The sequence below is a fragment of the Martes martes genome (assembly GCF_963455335.1).
Source record: "Martes martes genome assembly, chromosome: 9".
In the NCBI taxonomy this organism is placed as follows: Eukaryota; Metazoa; Chordata; class Mammalia; order Carnivora; family Mustelidae; genus Martes; species Martes martes.
Genome location: NC_137896.1, coordinates 41333536 through 41359577, shown reverse-complemented (window position 1 = coordinate 41359577; position 26042 = coordinate 41333536). Strand labels below are relative to the sequence as shown.

Genomic DNA, 26042 nt, shown 5'->3' with positions numbered 1-26042 from the left:
TGACCACTGCGTTGTGTCTGTGAGGTCTTTGTGTATGAGGGGCCGTGGGGCCATAGGACTTGGTCATGGCTAGGGGCTAAACCTTGCTGGGCTGTGCAGGGCAAGAACTAGACCAAGCAGTTGGCTGGAAAAAGAAGGAAGGATAAAAGCACCTTTGGGGAAAGTACGCCTTGCTTAATTCTGCTCAGTTTGAAGATAAAATGTGGAGCGGCATCTCCCCTAATCCAGGATAACAGCCTTCCTTTCCTCGGGGACCTCTCCACCTCTGCTCTCTTTGGGCACTTGGGAGGATGGTGGAGGACCTATAGTGTGGTCTGCTTCTCAGTTCTCCGAAAAAGTGTGGGGTACCCAGGGAGGCTCTGCCCTTAGCCTGCACAGCCCCAGCAGCCGGGAGGCCTTGGCTCAGCCTGGTTCCCTGCTGCTCTGAGGCAGAACCAGCTTGGTTGCTGGGGTCTGAGGGTAAGTCCCTGCTCCTTCTCTCTCACTGCACAGGGCCCCTGGATTCCGACAGCCCTCTCTACCTCCCCTACAAGACGCTGGTGTCCACGGTTGGAAGCATGGTGTTCAACGAGGGGGAGGCCCAGCGGCTCATTGAGATCCTGTCCGAGAAGGCTGGCGTCATTCAGGACACCTGGCATAAGGTGGACCTACCCTCCCTACTCTTCCCTTGGGGGCCGGCAAGTTGCAGTTCTCACCTGGCCCTGGGGCCCCAGTCTTGCCTGAATGATCCCGGGTGGGCTGGCCATGAGCAGCTTGCTAAGCTGCACAGAGGTCCTGAAACAGCCTCCGTTTGCCTATCTCGGCAGAAGCCTGCCGTCCCTTCACAGGCTGCATGAATCCCCCCATGTATGCTTCGGCTTCTGCCTCAGCCCAGCCACCAGCCTAGCCACAGAAACAAGAAGGCCATGACAGGCCAGGGCCTGGCTCTGGTTCCAGATGCCTGAGGGTGAACAAGGCAGCGGGGGTCTGGTTGGTTTGTGGCCGGGGCTCTGGGGCAGGACAGAAAGTGTAGGGACCGACTGCATGGTGGGGGGCCCTGGGACTGTCTCAGAAGCCCCTTTCTCTGCTGCCCCTCCTGCCATTGGGGGCCTGCTCAGAGGCCAGCACCTGCCCCGTGGTGTTGGTGGTCAGTGAGCTGCCCCCAGGAGATGCTGTGTGGCGTGCATTTGTTCCTTACCCAGAGTCAGAATTGTAGGTAATTTTGCTAGAGAATTTTGTGGCACCTTTGTGATTAGTGATGTCGGGGGTGATGTATCCTAAGAGCCAGACATGTGACCCCTGCCCTGAGCCCAGTGGGGCTTACTTCCTTCCTGGCCCTCACTGAGGTGGGCACATCGTGTGTCACAGGGGAGCTCCTCGCTCAGTGAGCTTGGGGAGGGAAGGGTGTCTCCTGGCGTGTGAGTGACTGGACAAGGTCAGGAGGACCACTCCTCCAAGAAGACAGGCCCGGACCCACCTCAGGCCACTATCCCATAGTAGTAGACCTTCCCTCCCAAGGTCTCCAGGCTTCACCTAGCAGCCTGCAGGCTTCACACAGCAGCTAAGGGTGGGCACCAAGCTGGGAACGATGGCTCATTGCCCCTCCGTGGGGTAGGAAGAGGCCCTGGCCACCATTGGTCCGAGTTTGTGGGAAACCCCGTGCTCCTAAAAACTAGCCCTGAGAACCGAAGCTTTTGGTCTAAACAGCTCCTCTGTACAGTGGGCCTAGAGGCCTGGCAGCCTGGGGAAGCTGGGGCCAGGGTACCGTTCCCCAGAAGCGTGAGCAATCAGGTTAGAACCAGCTCATCTTAGAAGCCCCATCCCACTTGATCAGGCCCCTGCTGTCTCATCGTGGGCTGACTGCTGGGGCGGGGTACGCGGCCCCTTGGTTAATGCCGCTCTGTGGACACTTCTAGGCTACTCAGAAGGGCGACCCCGTGGCGATTCTGAAGCGCCAGCTGGAGGAGAAGGAGAAGCTGCTGGCTGCAGAGCACGAAGACGCGGCTGTCGCCAAGAGCAAGCTGAGGGAGCTCAACAAGGTACTGCCGCTTGCATGCCTGTCCTGAGTGCCCCCGGGCCCCGGGCCGTGGGAGCATGGGGCGGCATTCCCACCTTGGCTCCCTGCTTGGGCCTGCCGGCTCACCACTGCCTCCTGCACTGGTGCGTCTGGGGGCCTGATGCCCTGGAGCAGGTTCCACAGTGGCGGCCCCCCTCCCGTGACCATAGGACTAAACACACTCGGACCTGAAGTTGGGGGTTAGGGCCCTCAGGTCGTGATGGGTCATCTTTTTAGGGTATGCACCCTGAAAGGAGGTTGGGCCCAGTGGACACAAAGTGGTTTTGTTGAGAATGGGAGCAAAATCTCATGGGGAGGGGAATGAAGGAGCTGCTTTTCTCCCTTCTCTGCTTTCTGTGGAGCGGACCTGCAGGGAAACGGCCGACTCCTTAGTGGCAGCTGATGGCTTGCCCAGGTACCACTTGTACTTCTGGAATGATCGTCACAGGTCCGTGCCGCCCCCAAGGACTGGGGGCATCATTCACGATGTGTTGGGACACAGGGCACAAGGGGCCACCCACCCCCCCCCCCACGGCTGTCAGAACTCACTGGGCTTCATCCCTTGCCTTTCTCCTGAAGAGAGCCCTGCACACGTGGCTGGTTACCCCCAGCTCAAAGCTGTCTTTTTCAGTAAAATTCGGTGGCTTGCTGTCATCCTCTCACTGCTCACCTGCTTCTCCTGTCCAGGCAGCAGGCCCAGGGAGAGGGCCTAGGACTGGTGATGTCCCACGCAGTCTGGCCTGCGGCCCTTCCTCAGAGCCCCTCTATCTGCTCGTTCAAGACTAGTCGGAAACAAGGCAGCCTGAGTTACGGACCCCAGTTGGAGGGATGTGGCCCCGAGCCAGACAGTGAAGTTGGTGTGGTGGGGATGGCAAGAGCAGAAGATGAACCTTCTGGATGGTTTATCTTGGTTAATGCTCTGCCAGGTGGACAGCACACCACTGGTTAAGTCTGTGGTTTCGGGGAGCCTCGCTTCTGTGTCCTGTTTCCGGACAAACAGCCATCCCTGTGAAATCTGTTGACCCCCTCCCCCAAATAAAGTTCAAGTGAGAGGAAGCGGGAGCAAGCGTTCCCACAGCTGCTCGGGCATGCAGGTGTCTGGCCAGCTCCTTGTGTCTACCCCCTTGAATTTAGGGTGAGCTGGAGGTGTGGTGAGTGAGTGGACAGTCACATGCCCTATTTCTTCTCCATTCCTGGGGTCTCCAGCCACTGTGGGCAGGGCACCAGACGCAAGGCGGGCATGTACCCCACAGGAGCCCCTTAGGTGCTTCCTTCACGCTGGACACTTACTGCTCTCTCTCAGTGGTGGCCACTTGGCAAGAATTCCACACCCACAGCGGCAGTCCACCTGTAGACACGCTCCCCACATCTGGATGCATTCCAGCTCTCGCCCAGTAGAGTAGCTCTCAGTCTGCAAGCCACAAGGCTCTGAGACGCGTGGGACAGCTGCTGGGTGCTTGTTACCCATTTCGCTCCGAGGCGTCCCTCCAGGCCCGCCTGCCTTTACCATACCCTCCTCCTTACAGCCCGAGGAGGTCCTCTTGGGCTTCCAAGTGCTAGCGTGGTCCTGTGAGGGCCCTCTGTAAGCTCCGCCAGCGGCTCCTCCTCCTCACACCGGAGCCTGCACCCCTGAGCTCCTGCTCTATCTGCTCCCCCGACACGTGGCTCTTCGTTGCCGCCCCTGCACCTCTCCTCCTGCTCCTCTCTCAGCCTCGAATGCCTTTCACTGAATGGCTGGCTGGGAATTTTCCCCTTATCCATGAAGATTCCTTTAGCCTCCATCCCTCAAGAAGCCTTCCAGATCCCCATTTTCTTCTCCCAGCACCACGGAGGCCATCACTGCAGTCATGTGTCATTGTATGTCCCCTGTGATCCCAGCCACCTCGCTTGGCTCAGCCTCACAGGCTGCTTGTTAGTGAGTGGCCACCGAAGCCCCAGGCCAGCACACGGCTAGAGGAAGCCTTCCCAGCCTTGGGTGACACATCTCCCCCAGGGCTCTGTGAGGTCAGCTGTAAAATGGGGATCGTGACCCCCATCTTACCAAGAGAATGGAGTGAGACACTTGCATGTGTCAGGGTGGGTGCTCAGTGGTCTCCCGTTCCTGTAGTAGTCAGTGACGTGTCCCTTGGCATGGACCTCACTCTCCTGTGGGCTCTCCCCTGGGCAGGGCCAGGAAGATGACTGTGAATGGTGAGGCCATGGGGTCCGAGATGGCCTCAGGGAAGGCTGGGCAACACACGGCAGCTCTGGTGCCCAGCAGCCACCCCATCAGCCTAGCTCCTCCCCCAGCCTCTGATTTGCTCCTGTCCCAGCCCGGTGGGGGAGGTGGGGGGACGACACTCTGGCCCTTGGGGATGGGTCTCCCTGGCAGCCGTGGCCTGGAGAATGAGAGGATTTCTCACTTCTCTGGTCTCCTGCCCGGGAGAGGGATGGGACAGGGGCTGGAACTTGTGAGATGCTTGGTCACCTGGTCACCCAGGCTAGTTGGGCCCACACCGGGTAGTTGTCAGCCTGGGTGGAGGCCCACAGGACAGGGAGCACCCTGAGCCCCAGGGGCCTCTTTGCATTAGCCTCCCCACAATTGACACTTCCCATGGCTTCTGGCCATGGCCATTCTTTCAGAAATGACATAGACTCCAGCCAGCCCCTCTCCCTTGACCAGCCCTTCCCACCCTGTGCTCTGCCTCCTCCTGAGGCTTCGGATCCCAGGCCCAGCATCCTGTGCTCATTATGGGCCTCTGACACTGAGCAGAGCAGATGCTCCCTAGGCTAGGGGGAGGATGGAGCAGCTGAGCCAGAGACCCAGGCCCCTGCAGGAGCGGGCTCGACCCCCTAGCCATGGTGGGATGGGCATTGTCCCTTTCCCCACCCCAGCCATCAAGGCCCACTGCCTCTTCGGTCCTGATACAAGCACTCGAGTAGGGCATTCCAGGGCCCAGATGTCTGGGACCCAGCCTAGCCAGCATGCCATCCCCTCAGCAGGGCCTAGCCAGTAGTCCAGGAGACCCCAAGACCATGTGGCATGTTTACACAGCTTCCAGCGTCCCCTGCTTTCACGTGGCCAAGGCCTGACATCAAGCCCCCTGCTGGTCAGGCCAGTAGGATTTTCCACAGATCCCTCGTTGTCTCCTGCTGGCTCTCTGCAGTGGCCGACTTAGTGTGTCTGGGAACTCGGGGAGTGGTTAGGTGATGAGGTGATATCTGGGCTGTGAGGACGTTGGTCCCCCACAACAAGCTCCCGAGCTCCCGCCCTCACTTGTCTAACTGCCTCTCTGCCCTCTGCGCTCTCCTAGGAGCTGGCCGCAGAGAAGGCTAAGGCCGCGGCCGGGGAGGCCAAGGTGAAGAAGCAGCTCGTGGCCCGGGAGCAGGAGATCACGGCCGTGCAGGCGCGCATGCAGGCCAGCTACCGCGAGCACGTGAAGGAGGTGCAGCAGCTGCAGGGCAAGGTGGGCAGGGCTGCGGGACCTGGGCAGTGGGCAGGGGCGCGGGCGGACCCCGGCAGGCGCTGGAGGACGCCTGGTCTTAAGCCTCTGGTCTGGTTTTGGAGGGAGGGGCCATTTCATCTGGCCAGCTCTGGTCCACCTGCTGTGCATGTGTTTCATGTCAACAGTCAGCAAGATAGAAAACAGACTGGAAAGAGCACTGTTTTTTAAAACTGCCTGGTCCTAAGTGGCCTGTGCAACGTCCCATCTCTGGGGTGCCGGTCAGTCAAACTCTTGGCCTCCATGGGGCTCCATAGGCGTGCTGGCTCTGCTTTCTCCACTCGAGGTTGGGAGGACCCCCCGAGGCAAGAGGCATGAGCTGCCCGAGGCCAGCGGGGGCCACCTGCCTAGCCAGGCCCGTGGAGCCCCAGCCCGGAGCCTCACGCCCCAACTGGTGCTCCATTTGCGGTGGGCTGCTGCATGGCTCGGGCCGCACCCCAGGAAATCAGCGGGCAAGAAACGAGGCTCCCTTGGGGCCACTGTTGGCTGTGGCTTGTGGCTCTGTGCTTGGAGTCAGGGCACTTCACCTGGCTTTGTCAGAGGTGGTGTGCTCAGAGCAGGCCTGCGGCCCGGGCCGAGTGTTCGATGCCTGGAGGCTGTGAACAGGGAGGCGGAGAGGAGAGCGGGGGTGCTTGCTGGGGGTCCCCCTGCCTCTGACGCCGGAACTGTGCAGTTTGGAGGGCTCCTCCTCACCTCATGTAGAGAAGGTGACGCCCTCATTGCCTTTGTGGGCTGGATTGGGTCCTCACCAGCCGGGCTTCAGAAGCCAGCTCTCTCCGACGCCTCTTCATTGGCTTTTCAGATCCGGACTCTGCAGGAGCAGCTGGAGAACGGCCCCAACACGCAGCTGGCGCGTCTGCAGCAGGAGAACTCCATCCTGAGGGATGCCTTGAACCAGGCCACGAGCCAGGTGGAGAGCAAGTAAGCCAAGCACGAGGACCCGTTTTTGGGGCTCCGGAGCTGGGGAGGGTCCCTCACACCTCCCTTGGGGCTGTGTGGGTGCGCTCCAGCTTCTTACTGGATGTGGGGCTGGCATGGTGGTCTGCGTATGTCCCCGACGTGAGCACTGGGGCTGGTGGTGCACTTGCACAGCCACTCTGGTGAGGGCTTCAGCCTGACTCTCCCTCCCCGTCTGGTTCTGAGCGACCAAGCCTTCCGGTGCATGGCTGGCATCCTCACACGTAGTCAAGGCCCCAGGAGAGCTGGTGAGCCCCAGCCTGCCGGTGCCAGGTGTCCACACAATCAGGGGCCTCTCAGGTCCTGGCTGTTGCTGGCCTCTGACCTTTCTGGGAAGCAGATCCTCTTCCAGGTCCTTCTTCACAACATCCTGTTAGGAGGCCTTTGAAAATGTCTGATGTTGGTCCAGAATATCAGGGGCTTGCAGATTGTCCAGGATCAGAGTCTGATAGTGATGTGGGCCTGAGCCCCTGGATTCTCCACCAGGGAGGGGGTCTCCTGAGCTGGAAGGGTCATTTGTCTCAGGTGCACGGGTGGTAAGGAGTAAATAAATACCCCTCATAGCACATGGCCCGGCTGGCTTAGCGGGGCTCTCGCTCTCAGCCTCGCCTGTCAGGAGCTCAAGTGCCAGGGCGTCCGGTGAGTGGGCCGACCGCAGAGGGCCCCAGTGACCTCACTTGAGTGAAGGGCCGCGTGGCTCGGACTTGCTGATGAGGGCATTACTGTCTCCACGTGCTGGCCCAGGAGAAGCCCCACTGTGTTTTCTTTTGATTCACGCTTTTTTGCCTTCTCTTGACCTGAAGTCTCCCAGAGGGATTTTCTGGGGTTCTCTGTTGTCTCTAGAGCATCCCTGTTTGCCGAAAGGAATACTGACAAAGTGTTCTTTGTCCTTTAGTTGCAAGTCAGGTGGGACACCTGTCAGCCCAGGAGCTGGACCGGGGAGGGGAGTCTGTGTTCATGTGTCTGGTTTTGCCAGGGCAGGGGCATTGGTCAGAGTGTGATCTAAAGGCCTCCTTCCCCAGGCCGGTCCCTTCTGTCTGGACGTCCCCTCTGGGTGTGCATGATCACATCTTCGTCTCCGGCCTGGCCTCTCAGCAGGCTGGGGGTCAGTGGGGGGCTGGGTGTGGTTTCCTTAGCAGCTACAAGCAGAAGGTGAATGTGGGGAGGAAGGAATGCTCCGCAGAAAAGTGAGGAGCCTATAGACCTGTTACCCTGAGGTGGCAGCCAGTGACGCCCTTCGTGGAAGCTCTGCCCTGTGTGCAGTTGGTGACCCAAGGCCCTGCCTGGAGCTCCAGAGCAGTCCCAAGGGGCCGCCCGCCGAGCCTCCCACCTCCAGCCTCAGGAGCTGGAGTCCAGCCTTTCCTGCAAAGCCCTCCTGTCCGGAATCTTGGCCTTCTAGAGCATGAGCCGATGGACCCACAGAGGGCTTTGGGATAACCACCCTGATGCAGGTGGGAAAAGCCAGGTGCACAGAGGTGGGAGCCCCGTACCTCTTGACCAGCAGAGCATGCTGCCCTTGGCCAGGCTTCTTGCCTCCCCCTGGTCTGTTGCCACCTTGCTGGGTGTCCCCTTTGTCTGGCTTGGTACTGGCCCGTGGCTAGACAGTCGGCTCTACCTTGAAGACGTGACTTGTGTCCTAATGAAGGACGCCGACGTGCTGATCGCCTCCTCACACTGGGGAAGGTGGGTCTGGAGCTGCCTTTCTTTTCCTTTAAATCAAGTCTCCTTCCTTCGCTTTTGGACTTGTCACTGGTCCTGAGATCCAGCTTTTGCTCCGTGTTGCAGGGTCTGTTTGGTGAAGTGCCTCAGCACCCAACTTCCGGTGGCTTCCGGCCTAGCTGTGGTCTAGTTGGCTGGCTGGCTGTCCCCCTCCCTGGCCTGCAAGGGTACTGCGACCAGTTGGCTGGCATCTGGAGCCTATCTGGTCCTGGGTCAGCAGTGAGGTAGAGGGCATCTTGCCTCTTCTCTCCAAATTTTCCAGCTGTTTTTGGGTAGAGTTCCCATAGGATACTGTAGCACACATTCAGCTCTTTGCTCTGTATGGTCCTTGTACCGTGCTAGCCAGAGGTCTTCATATCAGAGCTCAACATGACTGATGTAGCACAGGAGGCCTTGGTAGTGGCTTCAGGACTTGGGCAGCCACTTGTGAAAGAGCAGGTGCCCTGGAGGGAAGGCTCGCCTGCCAGCACCCCCGTCACCCAGGGCCAGCCGTTGGGGCCAGCGAGAGCAGACCCGAGGCTGCTCTGTCCGTCAGCTGGGGGCTGGGGACTGTCTTGCAGGCAGAACGCCGAGCTGGCCAAGCTCCGGCAGGAGCTCAGCAAGGTCAGCAAGGAGCTGGTGGAGAAGTCGGAGGCTGCACGGCAGGAGGAGCAGCAGCGGAAGGCTCTGGAGACCAAGACGGCTGCCTTTGAGAAGCAGATCCTACAGCTGCAAGTGAGTGTAGGGAGCAGCCTCCTTGGTGCCCTGTGCACCCCACCCACCAAGCCTCTGCAGAGCAGGAACAGACCTAAGCTCACACAGCCACCTTGGGTCATCTCCTTGGCAGCCAGAATTTTGACAGCTGGTGGCCCATGCAGGGCTCAGGCTGGAACTGTCAGCCTGGGCCTCATTCATAATGGCGATAGCGAGGTTGTGTGGAATGGGAGCTTGCGTGGAATGGGAGCTTGCAATGTGGTAAGCGTTGTCCTCAGTGCTTTGCAAGCATAACTTGGCGAATTCTCATTCTAATCCCATGAGGTATTATCTGTAATGACCTGTAAGGAAATCTGAGGCACAGAGAAGTTAAGTAACTGGTCCCGAGTTCATGCAGAGGTGGGATTTGAACCCATAGGTCCAGCCCCAGGGCTCTTGGCTACCACCTGTGGTACTGCAGTCTCTGGCTTCGAGGCTGGGCAGGTACTCTTCCCTCTCAGCCTCTGGCAGTGGCCTGGAAGCCTTTTTTTCCCCAGGAGCCTGTTTTCTCAGAGGGAGGAAGGTTGTCTGTCCCCAGAGTGCACTAGGCAACACCCGGTGTGGCCTCAGCCCAGGGCTTTGGTGCTTATTGGCCTGATGACTTCTGGATCCCCCTGCTGGTCAGTTTGGGGGCAGGATGCCTGGGTGTGGGGAGCCTTGATGTCATGCCTGCTATGCATTTAACTTTTCGGGATGAGGAGGAAATCCTGGTGGCCCGAAGAACTCTGGGCCCTTCTTCAGCTCAGTCACCGAAGTTAGGCTACAGTATGTAGGGCAGGGAGCTGTCTTGTGGAAGGTGCTAACACCACAGACGTGCAGACTGATGCTGGGGTGGGTACAAGGGACTGAAAAGGAACACGGTGTGGATGGTTTGGGTGGAATCGAGAGGGATAATTTGCTGTGCACTGATTTTCATGTAAGGGAGGTTGGCCCCTACCAGGGAGATCAGAACCCTCGGGGGTGGGCCTGTCCATGATTATGTTTTAAAGGTTTCTGGATGGTTCTGCTTCTGGGGCTGGAACCTCCATTCTGGCTCCCAGCTTGCCACCATTATGTGTGCCATTTCTAAAGGGCCAAGGCCTTGGCCTGGCTCTTCCCAGTAAGCCCCAAACTCTGGGCGCCTCCTGTCCTCCCAGGCCTTGGGCTCCCATCCCCAGCCTGGGGTCACAGAGACTCTGTCTCCTCCCTGACACCAGAGATTCGGGGAGCCGACCACCAGTGGTGAGGGAGGGCGGGGGTGTGTGGTGTGGCTGCCTCCTCTGCGGTCCTGAGCTCGACCATGAGGCCCTCCGTGTCTGTTGGGGGTTTCAGAGGCTCAGTGTCCCCATCTGTAACACGGGCATGATGGTAGTACCTGCGTCCTAGGCCGGCTGGGGGTTAGCTGTGCTGACGCACACACAGTGCCTAGAATAGGGCTTCCCCAGAGAAAGCTCGACAGGGGTGAACCTTGGAAGGGCCCACATGGGAAATCTTCAGGTTAGACTAGAGGTTTAGGTTGCGGGAAGCATCTCTGTGAATCATAGTGAGGTCGAAATGTTAGCGTGTTAGCGACCACGCTTCTTCACCTGGGACCCCTCCCCAAGCACTTACTCTGCGGGGGCCAGGGTGGGGGGCCCCCTGGAGTTCTCAGTGGGTGAACTGACTTCCGAAATCCAGGACCGTCTTACAGCGGTTGCTGGGGCAGATTGGTGGGATGTGAAGAGCTCTCTGTGGTCCTTGGCCTCAGAGCCCGCTGGGGGTGCAGCGTCCTTCCAGCCTCCTCATGGCCCTCTCCCCTGTGCCCGGTCCCCAGGCAGCTCACAAGGAGAGTGAGGAGGCCCTACAGAAGCGCCTAGATGAAGTCAGCCGGGAACTGTGCCGCTCCCAGAGCAGCCACGCCAGCCTGCGGGCTGACGCCGAGAAGGCCCAGGAGCAGCAGCAGCAGATGGCCGGTAAGGGCAGCGCCTGGACTCTGAGGCCCCCATGTGCCTAGGTTTGTGCCACATGTGCATCCACACACCACCTGGTCCCGCTGCCGCCGGGCCAGAGCCCCAGAAACAGGCCAGCCCTGTGGGCGGGTGAGGTGGCATGGGGTCCCTGCCTCTGTTCCCCAGGGAGTTGTGAGGTGGTGATAGCACCAGCCAGGTGAGAGCTGGGCTGGGGAGTTGGGGTGTGCAAGGTGCCTCCAGCTGGAGCCTCCCCTGCACGGGGCCCCAACCGGAGCCGTGGTTCTGGGTGAGCTACAGCACCCCAGAGGCCTTCGCTGACCTCAGCTGCCTCCTTTTGGACCTTTCTGGCTTTCCTGGCTCACTCAGCCCAAGAGGCTGGGTTTGGAAGGTGGACCTGTGGTCTCCCTAGGCCTAGAGGTCACCTTCGCCATCCAAAGAATGTGGCATAGTGCGGGGGGAGAGGGCTCCTGGAGAAATAGAGTGGGACAGGGCTAGGGATGGCTCCATAGTCACCGGCTTGGTGTGGGCCGAGCACTGCCGTGGGCACCCAGTGCTTGGCTAGGAGAGAAGCTGTGGCAGCAGGGTCCTGTTCCAGCAGGAGAGACAGATGACATGGCAGAGAGACACAGGCAGATGGCCGTGCATTGACCAGTCACGTAGCCCTGCGCTCCGCAGGCTTTGGATAGCCAGTATGGCCTACAGCAGGGTGCTGTGTCTTTGAAGAGCCAGACTTGGGGTCTGTCACAGTTGCTCAGCTTGGCTGCCCTAATGCCAAAGCAGCCCTAGGCAAGGTGTAGACAGACAGAGCTGGCTGCCTTCCAATAAAGATTTATTTACAAAAACAGAGAGGGGTGCCAGGGGTGGCCCGTGGGCCTAGTTTGCTGACCTCTGCTCTAATGGGTGTGGCTTTAGATTGGATGGTTGGGGAATCCTTTCCGAGGCAGAGGGAATATTCAGGCGGAGTCTTGGTGATGGGAAGGGTGGGGCTGGTCTCATCGAGACCAGGAAGAGGTGGAAATGGCCAGCCTAGGACCCCTGAGAATGGGAATGAACTTGAACTTGGCCTTTACAAGAAACAGGTGCATAAAGTCAGTAAGCGTGACTGGAACAGTGTGGGGCCAGAGGGCAGGACCAAGATCACCCCACACTGAGAGGTTTGGGTGCTTGTGTAGTGTGGTGGGTGCACTCAGGGCGTCTGGGACGGGGATGGCAGGAAACTGTTGAGCTTGTGGATGATTTGGTGCTGGGTGGAGAATGGACCAGAGCAGGAATGGCCCAGGGGACCAGGGCTGGAGCTTTTGTAGCTGTTCTGTTCAAAGGCACCAGGGTGGGCCCAGGTGGCCCCAGGGATACTGGTGAGCCAGGGAGGGATTTGGGAGGTGGTGGATGTGGAACCCACACGCCTCGCTGGCCTGTGACAAGTAGAGGCACGGGAAACAGAGCGGCCAGACTAGCAGGAAACTGGGGTGGTTGGTGGGAGTGCTGGGTTCCAGCTGCCTAAGCAGAACTCGCTGGTACAAGCCTGTTTCCCAGAGAAAAGATGTTTAGCAGCTGCAGCTGGAATCCATTTTAGATTTCTAGCATTTTCCCAAGAGTGATCCCAGGGCATAATGTGTCCTGGAGATCAAAGCCAGAGTGACTTTGTCCCTCACTAGTAAGATGCCTCAGTGGTCACAGCTCCATCTCAGCAGCGTAAGCACACGGAGGAGGCAGGGGAGGGAGCCCTGGGTGCTTGCTGTGTGCAGAGGAGGGGAGGGGAGGTGTCCCTCCCAGCGCTTCCTACCCCTACCCACCCGGCTCTCCTGTCCCTCAGAGCTGCACAGCAAACTGCAGTCCTCCGAGGCGGAGGTGAAGAGCAAGTGCGAGGAGCTGAGCGGTCTCCATGGGCAGCTCAAAGAGGCCAGGGCCGAGAACTCACAGCTCACGGAGAGAATCCGGTCCATCGAGGCCCTGCTGGAGGCAGGCCAGGCCCGGGACACACAGGATGCCCAGGTCAGCCTGTGGCAGGGGAGGGAGAAGGCCACAGTCCATCCTGCCGAGTAGAGAGGGCTGAGAATGGTCGGGGTCCTGTCCTGACTGGTTGCCACATGGGGCCGGTCTCATGGTGACCACAGCGCTTTCTGTCTCTCATTCCAGGCCAGCCAGGTGGAGCAGCAGGCCCGGTAAGTGGAAACAGGGGGGGCCACAGCCTCAGCATGGCGCGACCAGGGTATTCGGCCAGGGGCACAGCCCCCTGGGGAAGAGCCACTGCAGAGGCCCTGGCCTTTCCCCGCTCCCTCCAGTGGCTTTGAGGATGGGACAGACCTGGGCAGGACAGAAAGTCATCCTTGCAAAGAGCTCTTTGCCCCCTCTTAAGGAGTGAGACTCGTCCATGTGGAGAGCAGCGGGTTCCTCAGACGGGGGTGGGGGTGGGGAGGTGTTTCCTAGGCCTTCTGCCTCCTCCCATCTGTCCATCCATCCATGTCTCAGACGAAGGACTGGCTGGTTGGGGGGTTTCCAAGGCAAGGGTTGCACACCCAGATGGAGAAGCTGGGGGAGGGGTGTCACTCAGCTTTCTGCCCAGATTTGCAATGGCAGCACAGTTGGGAGCAAAGTCACGGGATCGGCCACGAGGTAACTTCACTGCCGGCAGACTTGGTTTCTCTTCAGTGGGTAGCCCAGCACCAGGCTGTGCTCAGTGGATGGTTTGTTTGCTGTTGCTAAGGCTGGAGCTGACACCTGGGGGGAATGGCTTGACTTAGGGGGCTTAGAGTCCCTGGGCCGTGATCTCTGGGACACACGTCCCCGAGCAGAGGGCCACAGGCTTGGAAGCCGGGTCTGTGGCCAGGCCTCCACAGGGGAGCCACATGGCAGTGAGGCATGAAGGGTGGCCTTCGTCCCCATACAGATAGCCAGATGTGTCTCAGACCATCAGCTGACAAAGTTCCCTTGTTCTGGCCAGTTCCCTGGGTGGCAGCCAGTGAGTCACCTCGCCTGTGCCTCCTCAGACCAGGGCCCATTGTTGGTTCTTAGCCTCAGGCTCCATGTTCAGGGGCTGGAGAAGGAAGCCGGAGAGCCCACAGTACCTTGTGGAAGATCCAGAACCAAGCTCTCCATGTCCCTTTCCCAGTGTGCTACTTCGCAGAAAGCTCTGGTGGACTTCGTTTCTCATGGTGTATGTTGGAGTAGAGAGGTTGTGTTTGATTAGGGTGGGTTTTCTTTTTGTTTTTGTTTTGTTTTTTGCTTTTGTATTTTAAGATCAAATCCTTGGGCCACACAGGGAATGTATAGCAAATGTGTAGGACGCTTAAGTTCACGTTGTAAATATGGTTAATCCTAATTTTTGCACCAGGCAGATGTGTTTGGCAGAAACTGGTTTTTAAAATATTCTTCTGAATTCGTCAGAAAATTGCGTCTAGGTCAGGCCATCCTGTTCTTGGTGGAGATGAGCAATCCCAACCAGATGTTCTGGAACTCGAGCTGTGACCACTGTTGGCATGTCCTTGCCACCTGCCTGCTGCCTCTCCCTCCTCAGGGACCTGGTTTGCTACAGGCTCTTACATGATGCAGGGGGCTTGAGGGAAAAGCTGTGAGGGGTCCCAGCATAGTTTTCAGGATGGGGTCAAGGTTCTTTGGGAGTAAAAGTAAGACCCAAGGAGTCAACTGACTTGAAGGCCTTTCCAGAGGCTGGTTTTAGAGTAATGAGGTGAGGCGGTGCGGGGGTGGGAGGCCATTCCCAGGTAGGCTGCGTGGGCCAACCAGTAGACTCAGCCCTTAGCCACTTAGATTGTTTGGTTTGACCCTGAGATGCGTTAGAATGGTGGTTTTCAAAGTGTTTTTGACCATGGCCCATGAGCAGATACAGATCAGTGTGTCCTCATCTAGCTGGCAGTGGCTCCCTGAGGCTGGTGGCAGCCCCCTCTGGTGGGCACATCCTCGGGGTGTGGGTGGAGAGCAGGGGGGTGGTAGTTAGTCACTTCTAGACCTCACATTTCCTGTGTTCCTGGGACCTTCCCTATCCTAAAGCTTAATGCCAAAGCTGACACAGTAGAGTGTCAGCCTTGGAAGCCTGTTCCTCGGAATGGCTAGTCCTGCTCTAACAGCGTCCACCTCTTGCTCTCTGGACGGTGAGGGCAGTCGTAGCCCACCAGGCCCCTGATTGTGAAGAGAAGTGTGAGAAAATGGGACTGACATCTCACCGATGCCATGGTGTCTGGGGCTCATCTGGGGCTGATTCCCCAGAGCCGGGAAGGGACCTGAGGGAGGAGCCTTTGGGGCTCAGCAGAGTTAGGTTTTGGATGAAGGGGGTTCTCCTGGCCCCAATGGAGAGCAGTGGCATCTGGAGTCTTGCTGGGGGTGCAGGCTCAGTAGTCCTGTGAGAGGGCCTAGCCGGTGTCTCTGGAGGGCCTGGTGTGGCCGCAGGGAAGGGCCAGCTGACATGTTCTGTGGGGACAGAGCAGGACCAGATCAAACAGGAGCCACGTACCTGGTGTCAGGGCACAGTTCACTAGAAGAGAAAGCGTCCCTGAAACCCAGCTGTCTGGGTCCATCCCTGCCCTGGCCACTGTGGCTGCTCTGACCTCTGCTGTCCTAGTGGCCAATGTCACCAGGTTGAAGTCTGGTGGCCTCATGAGTCTGTGCCCAGGCTCCTGGGTTGTTGGGATGAGTGAGGAGGATGGGGCAGGGATGGTTCCTTGGGCCCCCCTAAAAGCTTGTGCCCTGTGAGGTGGTTAGGGGCAGTGGGAGGGGACTGACCCCAGCTGAGGGGCTCTGTGTGGGTGTCCGAGCAGCAGAAGCAGCACCTAGAGACAGCCTGGGGACACTGTGGGCACTCGGAGCCCAGCGGTGACATCCCTCTCTCCTTTCAGCCTCAAGGAGCTAGAGTCCCAGGTGTCGTGCCTGGAGAAGGAGGCCACCGAGCTCAAGGAGGCAGTTGAACAGCAGAAAGTGAAGAACAACGTGAGTGCTGAGGGGCATGTTTATGAGGTTTGGGTTTGTGGGAAACCAACCCCCAACCCCTTGGGAAGGGACCAGCTGCCTCTTCATGTCCCATCGTGCTGGAAGCCCACTGATTTCTGGGGTCTTAGGCGAGGCCTCCTGTCCCCTTGGGTCCCTCACATTCCCAGGGCTGACACCCATTGGGTGGGCTTGGGCCCTGTAACCAAGCGTGGAGCCCCCTCCCCCACTCCCAGCCCTTGATGGGATTGGAATGTCCCTCTTGGCCTGGTGTGGGTCCCATGGTCACCTTGGAGTGGGGAGGCTGGCGTCAGGAGAAGGGGGCGTGGGGGACCTTAGCTGTGACCTCCCTGCCGGGCTGTCCCACCTGCTCTTCCCCAGGGAGCCCCTGCACGGACCTCCCTGGGGCTGGCATGGCCAGAGCCAGCTGCGGGGTCAGTGGCGGCAGGAGCCTCTTCTCTGAGGAGCCAGGCTGACCCTCTCTCCTCTTTCTTCCACAGTAGAGCTTCCCTGAAAGGACGCCCACCTCCTCACGCCCTCATACCATAGCCACTCCATAGCAGACTACCCTAGGGAGGCCAGCAGACATGGGCCAAGAGGAGGGGCATTTTGTCCCTTCGAAGTCTCCCTCTGGGGTCCCAAGTAGGGTCTGGGACGGTTCTCCTGCCCTGCTGAGGCTGGCTGAGGCAGCTTGTGGGGGATGTGTGGTGGCTGCCCCTACCTGGCCACTGACCTTTCCCACCCCCCCACACCCCCCAGGACCTCCGGGAGAAGAACTGGAAGGCCATGGAGGCTCTGGCCTCAGCCGAGAGAGCCTGCGAGGAGAAGCTCCGCTCTTTGATCCAGGCCAAGGTCAGAGTCCCACGTGCTTGACCTGACCTGCTGGTTTGGCAAACCCCAGAAACGTGAAACGCGCAAACTGTGTGCAGAGCAGCCTTGGCCTTGGAGCCTCTGAAATCCACGCCCAGGGCCCCCAGGGCAGCAGACGGTGTGCCCTGGGCCCCTGCGCCTTCTTCCTTGCCCTCCTTCTCTCCCCTTCCTTTGCTTCTTCCTTCCTCCTCAAGATGAAGGGGGACATGGAGCCTTGCTGCTTTTTCTTAACTGGGCCCTTTGCCAGCAGGGCACAGAGATGGGCTGTGGGGGCTATGAGCCCACCTGGCTGGACTGCCTTTGAGGGAGACCAAGGTTGGACCATCCTTGTGGACTTTCTTCATCTTGTTCCCATCCACCTCTCCCCGCCCCCTCCACACACACACCCACCCCCACTTTCTCAGGGCCTCTGAAATCCTGGCCCAGTAGGTTCTGTGATTGACCTTTACATGGAGGGAAGGCATCTTTAGCAGCAAGCACTTGTCCCTGGAGCCCGATGGGTCCTGAGTTCCGCGCCAGCCAGGTGGAGGGAGTGTGGGTGTCTCTGTATGCAGGGCCCCCACGTTGCCTCTGGAGGGGGAATGTGGCCTGTGGCGGCCGTGGCCAATGAGGGCCTCACCCACCCCCTCTCTGTCCTTGAAGAGAAGCCCCAGGCAGCCAGCCCTCCCCTCCCAGCCTCGCTCATGCGGAAGGAATGTCTGTACTGTTATCTTGGGCTTTACAGGGACTTTCGTGAGCTTCCCAGGAAGCCTGAGGGCTGTATCAGATGAGGCTCTAAGTCGAGGGGGGAGGTGGAGGGCTGGCCTCAGGTCCCACTGTGGCAGCTGCACGGAGACTCCCCAGAGGTGACCCGGCAGCCTGTTGGCCTTTCTGTGACAAAGGCAGAAGCTGTGACGGGAGACATCGCCTGATTCGCTCCCAGGCACACAGCCCGATAGATAAGAGCTGGCCTCCAGGTCCTCTGGTATTTGCCTTGGACTCATGTAACCCTGGGGGGCCTGATGGGGTTGCAAGGTCAGGGATCCACAGCAGGCCACCAGCATTGTCTGCATCATTGCCGGGTGACCCAAGACAGGTCCGGTCTTGAAACTCGTGTCTAGATCACATGGGCACTGTGGTCCGGCTGGACGTCTTGTCACGCACATTCCAGAACATCACTGGAAGGCCCTAACCCAGCGGCGTTCTGGTGCCCCGTCAGGTCTCCAGCTGTACCACGATCATGGCAGGCTGGCCCCAGGCTCAAGCTGCCAGAGACGAGTTGTTAGATAAGACTTTGTTTTAGCCAGAAACCTCCCTGGGGTCTGAGGAAGGGGTGTTCCGTGTCCCCAGGGACGCATGTCTGCTGGGCTTCGATTTATAGCTTTTCCCATCCTCCTTCCATCCCTAGCTTGCATTTTGTGCAGGAGCCTTAAGGAGGACAGGTGGGGTCTGGCCTGTCACAGCCCAGACGGGGTGAGTCAGACTTCAGAGGAGACATGACCCCCACTGAGCGCTTGTCCCTTCTGGGTGGGTTCCTCCCTTCGCAGAGCAGGGGTGCTGATCCTTGGCCCTCTGTGGCTGCTGGGTGGGGTCCCTCCCGGATGGCTAAGTGGTAGCTGTCAGGAGATGCCCCTCTCTTCTGCCTCCTCCCCGGCCCCCACGGCAGCTTGGTCATCCACATGAGTGTGTGCACACTCACACACACACGCACATGCAAACGCTCGTGTGGTGACCTCTGTGACTGAGAGCCAATCGTGGGTGGGCTCCTGCTGGGAGGTGTCCCAGGAGCCTGCGCCTGAATGGAGATAGCTTAAAAGTGACCCAGCACAGGCCGCAGCAGCCAGAACCTGGCGCCAAGGTTGAGCCCCCACCCACCATCCCCTTCAGCCCAGTGGAGCCTCCCGCCTTTTTCGAGGAGCTGAGGCAGGACTCCCGTGTTGCCACAGACACTCCCCAGGGTTGCCCCAGAGCGCACGGCTGAACACCGCCCCCCCTCTCCTCCAGGAGGAATCAGAGAAGCAGCTTGGCCTGACTGAGGCACGGACCAAGGAGGCCCTCTCGGCGCTGCTGCCCGCACTCTCCAGTTCCACACCACAGGTAGGAGGCGGGGTGGCTCCCGGGGGACCCTGCGCCCAGAGGGAATGTCTGGGCCCCACCTCGCATGTGTCGTTGCAGAGTTACACTGAGTGGCTGCAAGAGCTCCGAGAGAAGGGCCCTGAGCTGCTGAAGCAGCCGCCGGCGAGCACAGAGCCCTCGTCGGTAAGCTCAGCTGCTGACATGCCCTCCCCAGGGCCAGCGTTGTCCCTTTGGCTGCCTCCCGGGAGGGGAGGGTGCCCGGAGTTGCCTCCTTGGGCAGCGGGGCAAAACCTTTGTGTTTGGCTGAGCAGAGCCCTGTTCTGCCCCCAGGAGCTGGCCTCCAAGCTGAGAGAGGCTGAGGAGGCCCAGAGCAACCTGCAGGCCGAGTGTGACCAGTACCGCACCATCCTGGCAGAGACGGTAGGGCTTGCAGCTGGCTGGCCCTCGGGGCACTGCCAGGAAGGAGCTTCCAGAGCCTACAGGCGGGAGGCCGGCCAGTGGCCCTGGGGAAAAGAGCCTTGGGTTCAATGCCAGCTCTGCATGACCTCGGGCCATCATGGCCCCTCCCTGGGCTCCATTTCTCTCACTTAGTGGTAAAGGGGATGAGTGAGGTGCTCAGGCTTTCACTGCTTCTGAGCTGAGGGGGCTGGGTGGTGGCTTTGGGGCTGGCTCTTTAGGGGTTGGGAGGTTGGAGACAGACATGACAGGGAGCAGACTGGGAAAGGAAAAGGTGAGCATTTGGCCGGTGGCCGGCTTGAAGCCACTGTGTCTGTGACTTTAGGACCCGTGCTAGGTCCAGCCCTCCGGCCCAACCCCATGCCGTGCTCCTTGCCCTGGGCCACCCAGGTCAGCACCGGTGGCAAACCCAACAGAGAGGAGAGTCCTAATGGCCTCCCTTGTGGGCCCCACAGTCTTCATTCACACACTGGCCAGAGACCCCACTGCAGGACTGACCCACCTTCCTTCCCCCATGACACCATGACAGAATCAGAGCAGCCAGGGGACAAGAGGCTGCAGCTGTGTTCCTGGGGGGCAGGGTCTCCGGGGAGGAGGCCCTGCCTCAGTGTCCCGTCCCCCCAGGAGGGCATGCTCAAAGACCTGCAGAAGAGTGTGGAGGAGGAGGAGCAGGTGTGGAAGGCCAAAGTGAGCGCTACGGAGGAGGAACTCCAGAAGGTATAGGGAGGGCCCTGAGACCCTCTCCTGGGGTCAGTGACACAGGTGTCGCTCGGGGTTGGGGGAGGCTGTCTCCCTCCCTAGGAATGCAAACATAACTTACCAGAGACTGACAGCTAGGTCAGAATTTATCAAAACCAGGGGGAAAGCTGATAGGGTGGAGAGGTGGTCCCGTGGGTCTCTTGGGAGACAGGAGGTGGGTTCGCTGGGTTTTGGTGATGCCACATCAAGTGCGACTATGGAGTGACAGCTGCCTTCTCAGTCTCAAGAGTCCCCTCCCCCAAAGAGGAGGCTGCTGGTCACACTTGAGGAGGGCAGGCACCTCTGGGCTTCCTGGGAGAGGGCCCATCCTGCTTGGGTCCTGGGACCGTCCCCTTCCAGGGGCTTGTGTTTGATGGGGTCTTCTCCCTGCTCGGCAGTCACGGGTCACAGTGAAACATCTCGAAGACATTGTAGAGAAGCTAAGAGGAGAACTCGAAAGTTCAGAGCAGGTGGGTGCAGGGCTCTGCCCAATTGGCTGCTTTCTCTATTACAGAGGCCCCCATAGTGGTTTTCGCTTTGTGTCGAGAGAGGCGAAGGGGTCTCATCAGTTCTGCTTTTCCTTCCTGAGAGCTGCTCACAGGCTCAGGGCCCTGGGCCCCAGGCCCCAGCACACAGCAGCTTCTGCACTGGCCGTATTGCGGGAGGGGTGCGAGGTGGCCCCGGTGCCCTCTGCGGACACCCCATCAGCCCTAGCAGCCTGCATTGTGCCCCTGGCATCCACCCGGCAAGCAAATCTGGAAGCTCTCGTCTCCTGCCCTGCTGAGGCCAAGAGCACTCCGGGCACGGGAGAGCTGGACCTGGGGAAGGTGTTCTGTTGCCAGGGACTTGTCTCTGCCCGTCCTTGGTTGGCCCGCTGCCCACAGGCCATGGACAGCCTCCCAGCCCTCACCCCAAAGGCAGCCAGACTTGTCGCCCTGGCACCCTGTTCCCTACGGGCCCACTTGAGGCATCTGACATGCGTGTGTGTGTGTGTGTGTGTGTGTGTGTGTGCGCGCGCCCAGGTGAGGGAGCACACGTCCCATCTGGAGGCAGAGCTGGAGAAGCACATGGTGGCCGCCAGCGCCGAGTGCCAGAGCTACGCCAAGGAGGTGGCGGGGGTGAGTCTGCGGCTATGCCGCGGTTCTCTTCCTCCCTCGACTCTTACCCCAGCATGGAGTCTGGGTTCTCCAGCTTCAGGCCTGGCCTTGGGCCCGCAGAGCCAAGGAGGCTTGGTGGGCGGGGGGCAGACCTTAGCAAGTCCAATGGACAGGGCGGCCTTCTGAGAGTTCCCTCTCTGGCCTGGGGACACCATTGCCGGGGAGGACGGGCTCACTTCTGATACCAGTTTTTGGCTGCTCTGAAGCAGAAACGCATACGCCTGCCCCCCTCCCCCGCTGCTGGTTTGATCTCGGACTTCGGGCCTGTTTTACAAGCCAGGCTCACTCACAGTGGATTATGTCTTCCCAAAGTCTTGAAGGACAGTAGTTCTGAGAGGCCTCGGAGCCCCCGCCAGGCCTGCTGTGCCCTGTGATGTTCTCGGGGTTACAGGGAAGGGTCATGTTTGCTTGTCTGTCTCGTGCTAACGCACAGGAACTGGTTTTCTCTTTTTCTTTGTCACCTGGGTCTGTTTCCTCTCCCAAGTTGAGGCAACTTTTATTAGAATCTCAATCTCAGCTGGACGCAGCCAAGAGTGAAGCCCAGAAACAGAGCAATGAGCTCGCCCTGGTGAGTGTGGAGAGGAGCGGGTGTGTGCCGTGTGTATGTGTGTGTGATGAACTGGCCAATCATGCTTCACCCCATCAAAGGTAATGCAGCGTGGTGGGGGGCGGTGTGTGTGGACCCGGCATTAGAGGCAGGCTTTCATGGGCCCTGCCAGAGGGGCTTCAAGCTGGGGGGCAGCTGCCGGGACCAGTGTTCTCTCTCCACTTCCCATCGCTCTAGGGAAAGGCACTGGGAGCTCAGGGCTGGGGCTCAGGGCATTCCAGCTCCCTGTGAGCCCTGTGGCTCAGACCAGCTCTGTCAAGCCTGTGGGTGTGTACAGAGGCCTGCCGTACCCCGGGGCAGGGGCTGGATGGGGGTGCCACCTTGGCAGAGGTTTAGGGCTTCCTGCCGTGCAGTTGGCCTCAGGTTCTCCTAGTTGTCTGCTTTGGTGGCTGACCTGCTCCCTGCCCCCTGGCGAGGTCAGCCGGGCCTCCTGTGTGCCAGGACCAGCTCCGGGGCTGCAGTCACAGCCCTGGCTACTGGATCTGCAGCGTTTCTTAAAATCTTGCATTAGTCATTACCACTTAGGAATTGGCAGATTTTGAAGACAAATACGCATCTGGTTTTTGGAGAGGAGCCAGCAGATCTGGCCCAGGGTGTGGGTGCTCCCCCGGCAGCCACCACTGAGCCACAAGCAGCCCCTGCACTGGGGCACGCGCTCCGTGCCCTCCCACCCCCAGTGCACCCCTGCTTATTCAGGCCTTGCCCAGGGACTGGCACATTGGAGAGCGAGTGCCATCCGGGCCAAGTCACCTGAGCCCAAGGACCACTCACCAAAGACATGGCCTCTTCCGGGTCTGGGTGACGGGGCCTGGAGATGCTGCCCAGGTGGAGGTCACATGCAGAGAAAACCCCAGAATTTCTTACCATCACAGGCCTGCGCATTTTGGTGTCACCTTTGGTGAGCTGCTGTCGGGAGGGGAGCCGAAGGGCAGGCCTAGGGATGCCCTTTGGGGCACTGCCTCTTGGAGGGAGCCGGAGACCATCCAGGCCCCCCCGGGAGCTCGTACCGGGGCCCACCTGATTCCCTGACTAGAACCTTTACCAGAGCTTCATGGGCGATGCTGCTACTGCTTCAGGTCTGAGGCCCCAGGGAGTGGGGACCCCCAGATGTGTCCCCTACCCCCAGCAGTGCTCTGACATAAGGGGACCTTATTAGGCAGGTGTCCATTCCTAATCTTGTCCAGACCCTAAAGGGGGCTCTGAACAGTAGACTGTATTGGGAAGGGGTCCAGGATGTAGGCAGTGCTCTTTGTGCCCAGCCCGTCCACCGCCTCTCACTTCCTTTTCGGTTCCTTAGCTCTGTGTGCCCCCTGTCCGTCAGTGGTTCCCTCGCTCCCAGCAAGGGCTCCATGGCTAGCCTTGGAGCAGAGCACAGGAATGGACCCTGGGCCTCAGTTTGGCTCTGGTCAGGGGTCATGGTTGCCAGACCAGGTCCCCCACGGGGCTTTGGCCATCGGGAGCATCTGCCATCCTCCTGAGGGGGTCTGTGTGCTCACGTGTGCACAGTGGCCATGTGTCTGGCTGCAATTGGCACAAACCCCCACTCTTCCCTGTTTCAGGTCAGGCAGCAGTTGAGTGAGATGAAGAGCCACGTAGAGGATGGTGACGTAGCTGGGTCCCCAGCTGCCCCCCCTGCAGAGCAGGACCCCATCGAGGTTAGGGCGGTGAGCCAGTCCCCAGATGTCTGTCACTAACAGCCTGCCTGGGCCCCCTCCCACCCACTGGGAGAGCAAGGACCACAGGCCTCTGTTCCGGCCAAACACTGGCCACTGGCAGCCTCTGCCACCAGCTCTGCCCAGCCGGGGGCCAGCCAGGTGCTGAGGTAGCCCCAAAGCAGAGGCAAGGGCAGGGAGGCAGCTAGGTAGAGAGGGGATCAGGTGCAGGATCCTAACCATGTGTGCGGGAGGGCTGGAAGGGGGAGCCAGGATGGCTGCCTGCAGATAGGGGGTTTGGTCTCCCTGTTGCCCTTGCTGGGACGTCCCCAGCAGGGCACTTACTCGCCAGACTTCTGACCCAAGTAACTGTGGTTGAGAGCCCTCGCCAGGGGCCTGTGCCCAGAGGAGCAGGGTGGGGATGGAGTCGTGGGACTGGGACTGGCACCGTGGCTCTAGGGCATCCCTGTCCTGGGCTCAGCAGAGGTCCTAGTAGCATCTCTTCAGTATCCCAGCTCTGTCCCTGGGGCTGATGCACCATCTCCCCAAAGGGGTAGCTTTGGGAACAGCTGTCAGCTGGCCGGTGGGCAGCCAGAGCCCTCCCTCCCCCAATCAGACAGCCAGAGGCAGGGAGAGGCTAAGGCAGCACTTGTTGGCACTAGAAGGTGGAACCTGGCCAGGAGCCATGGTCCCTGAGGGGGTGTTTCCCGGCTTCCCACACTCCATGTGTACTGTTTCCACGCAGCTCAAGACGCAGCTGGAGCAGACAGAAGGCACCCTGGAGGGTGAGCAGGCACTGCGGCAGAAGCTTTCAGCCGAGCTTGAGGAGGTCAGGCCCTGCCCCTGCAGCCCCCCAGTGTGTCAGGGCCTGTGGGGATATGGGGCAGGGGTCTGCGGGGCAGGGTCCAGCCTCGGCCCCTGCCCTGCACCCCTGTCCCTCCCTGCTGGGCATCTGGTGGCAGCCCTGCGCACTGTGTAGGGCCTCCTGCCCACGCCGTGCTGCCCTCTCTCCACCAGGCTCAGAGCTCAGCGTGTCGGCTACAGGCAGAGCTGGACAAGCTCCGCAGCACAGGGTTCCTCGAGTCTTCAGAAGCAGAGGAGGTCACGCAGCTGAAGGTAGAAGTTGCAAGGGAGCAGCAGGTCGGGAAAGGAGGGTGGCCGTCTGGGGTGGGAGAGGGAGAGGAGCCCTCTTGAGGCCCCTTGAGCAGGGTCCAGCCTTATTTGGTGGTGATGGAGGGTGGCAGGATCCCTGAGCCCCCAAGGTCACACTGGGCAGCCACTCATCGAAGTAAAACCGGAAGTTTGCTTCCTGTCCCTCTAGCCTCAGTGCACCTCAGGACCTCCCCAGTGTCACAGGAAGCTCGTGGCGATGCTGGTAGCAAGGCAGTGACCGCAGCCTCACACCTCTCTCTGGAAGCCTCCCAGTTCACGGGCAGCAGGGCCTCACGGGCAGAGCCAGGGTCTATTCTGCTGTACCACGGGATGGCTCATCCCCTTGCACCCTCTGACCCCCAGGAGAGACTAGAAAAAGAGAAGAAATTAACCAGTGACTTGGGACACGCTGCCACCAAATTACAGGAGCTTTTGAAGACAACCCAGGAGCAGCTGACAAAGGAGAGAGAGACAGTGCAGAAGTTGAAGGAGCAGCTGGACAAAACAGTGAGTGTCCTGGCCCTGCCCATGGCATGGCTTCCGCATCCCCTGGAGGTGTGGGAGGCCCCAGCACTCCTGGGGTGCAGGGCAGATAGGAGAACCAGGCCTGGGGGCAGGACGTAGTGGGGACAGACTCCCGGAAACGGGTGGGACCTGCAGCCACCCTTCCGCAGCTTCCCTTGGGGCCGGGGGAGTAGGGGAGTGCTTCTCTGACCCCTGCTGCCAGCTGGGTCCTCCCTTGGCCCAGCCTGGGTACCAGGGTCCTCACCCAAACTCAGGGACCTCCCTCTCCTCCTATCGGCTCCCACCAGCTTCTGGAGTCCATGCTGGCTCTCCAGACTTGCTGGGCTGGGTGTTCTCGGAAGGGGCGGGAGTGGTGTGGGGGGTGTTAATCCTGGGGGCACTGGAGGTCCCTAGGAGTGAGGGGGAAGCAGTTGCCTTGGCTCCTTGGCCCCAGACTCTCCCTCACTCTGCCCACCTTTGTTCACAGGAGGACGGTAGCAGCTCAAAGGAGGGCACATCTGTCTGAGTCTCTTCAGGAAAAGAAGTTACTGTTCAACTTACCAAAATGCCTTACACATTCCTTATGAATAAATAAACCACCCAACACAGCGTTATCCAGGCCCAACCTCCAGTAGCTCTGAGAGAAGCCATTAGAGACGAAGAGTCTCTTAGAATCACAGAACTAGATCTGTCAGCCCCCCCGTTTGTCAAAGAACCTTTGTCACATTTGATAAACACTATTCCCCAGGACCAGCCCTGGACCACCACCGAGCAGACGCCAAAGCCCTTCTCAGCTCTGTGACAGGCCCCAGGGTGTGTGCTGGGGAGGCCGGGACTTCTGGGTATCTGTATGTCAATCAGTGCAATTGTTTTCTTTCCCTGGGTTGGGGGGTCAGGAGGCGGGCGACCCCAGGGGAGTCTCAAAGGCTGTAGAGCAGACTGGAGGGTCACAGCCCAGCCCAGTGAGGCAGCAGCCCCTCACCCCCCGGAGAAGCTGCCAGCAAGAACGGATGTGTGACCTTCTGGATGTTAATGCCATTAAAACCAACATTGTCGCCCGGCA

At 59.8% G+C, this 26042-nt stretch overlaps 1 protein-coding gene across 3 annotated transcripts in view; it reads left to right on the top strand.

Annotated features, from left to right (window-relative positions):
* Positions 1-26042, top strand: part of RRBP1 (ribosome binding protein 1) — a 64799-nt gene extending 38757 nt beyond the window's left edge. Inside the window, exons 3-24 of one of the 3 annotated variants that reach the window (XM_080813919.1) lie at positions 493-641; positions 1896-2018; positions 5329-5481; positions 6320-6438; positions 8754-8907; positions 10718-10856; positions 12667-12845; positions 12990-13015; positions 15701-15791; positions 16548-16640; positions 18642-18734; positions 18813-18896; positions 19044-19133; positions 19794-19886; positions 20306-20377; positions 20930-21025; positions 21549-21632; positions 23231-23326; positions 24069-24152; positions 24341-24439; positions 24839-24982; positions 25467-26042. In XM_080813919.1, the coding sequence (XP_080670045.1) occupies positions 493-641; positions 1896-2018; positions 5329-5481; positions 6320-6438; positions 8754-8907; positions 10718-10856; positions 12667-12845; positions 12990-13015; positions 15701-15791; positions 16548-16640; positions 18642-18734; positions 18813-18896; positions 19044-19133; positions 19794-19886; positions 20306-20377; positions 20930-21025; positions 21549-21632; positions 23231-23326; positions 24069-24152; positions 24341-24439; positions 24839-24982; positions 25467-25505 (2300 nt within the window). In that variant the 3' untranslated portion in view covers positions 25506-26042. The remainder of the gene's footprint in view (positions 1-492; positions 642-1895; positions 2019-5328; positions 5482-6319; positions 6439-8753; positions 8908-10717; positions 10857-12666; positions 12846-12989; positions 13016-15700; positions 15792-16547; positions 16641-18641; positions 18735-18812; positions 18897-19043; positions 19134-19793; positions 19887-20305; positions 20378-20929; positions 21026-21548; positions 21633-23230; positions 23327-24068; positions 24153-24340; positions 24440-24838; positions 24983-25466) is intronic. The other 2 variants (XM_080813920.1, XM_080813921.1) reach the window with 2 other exon arrangements.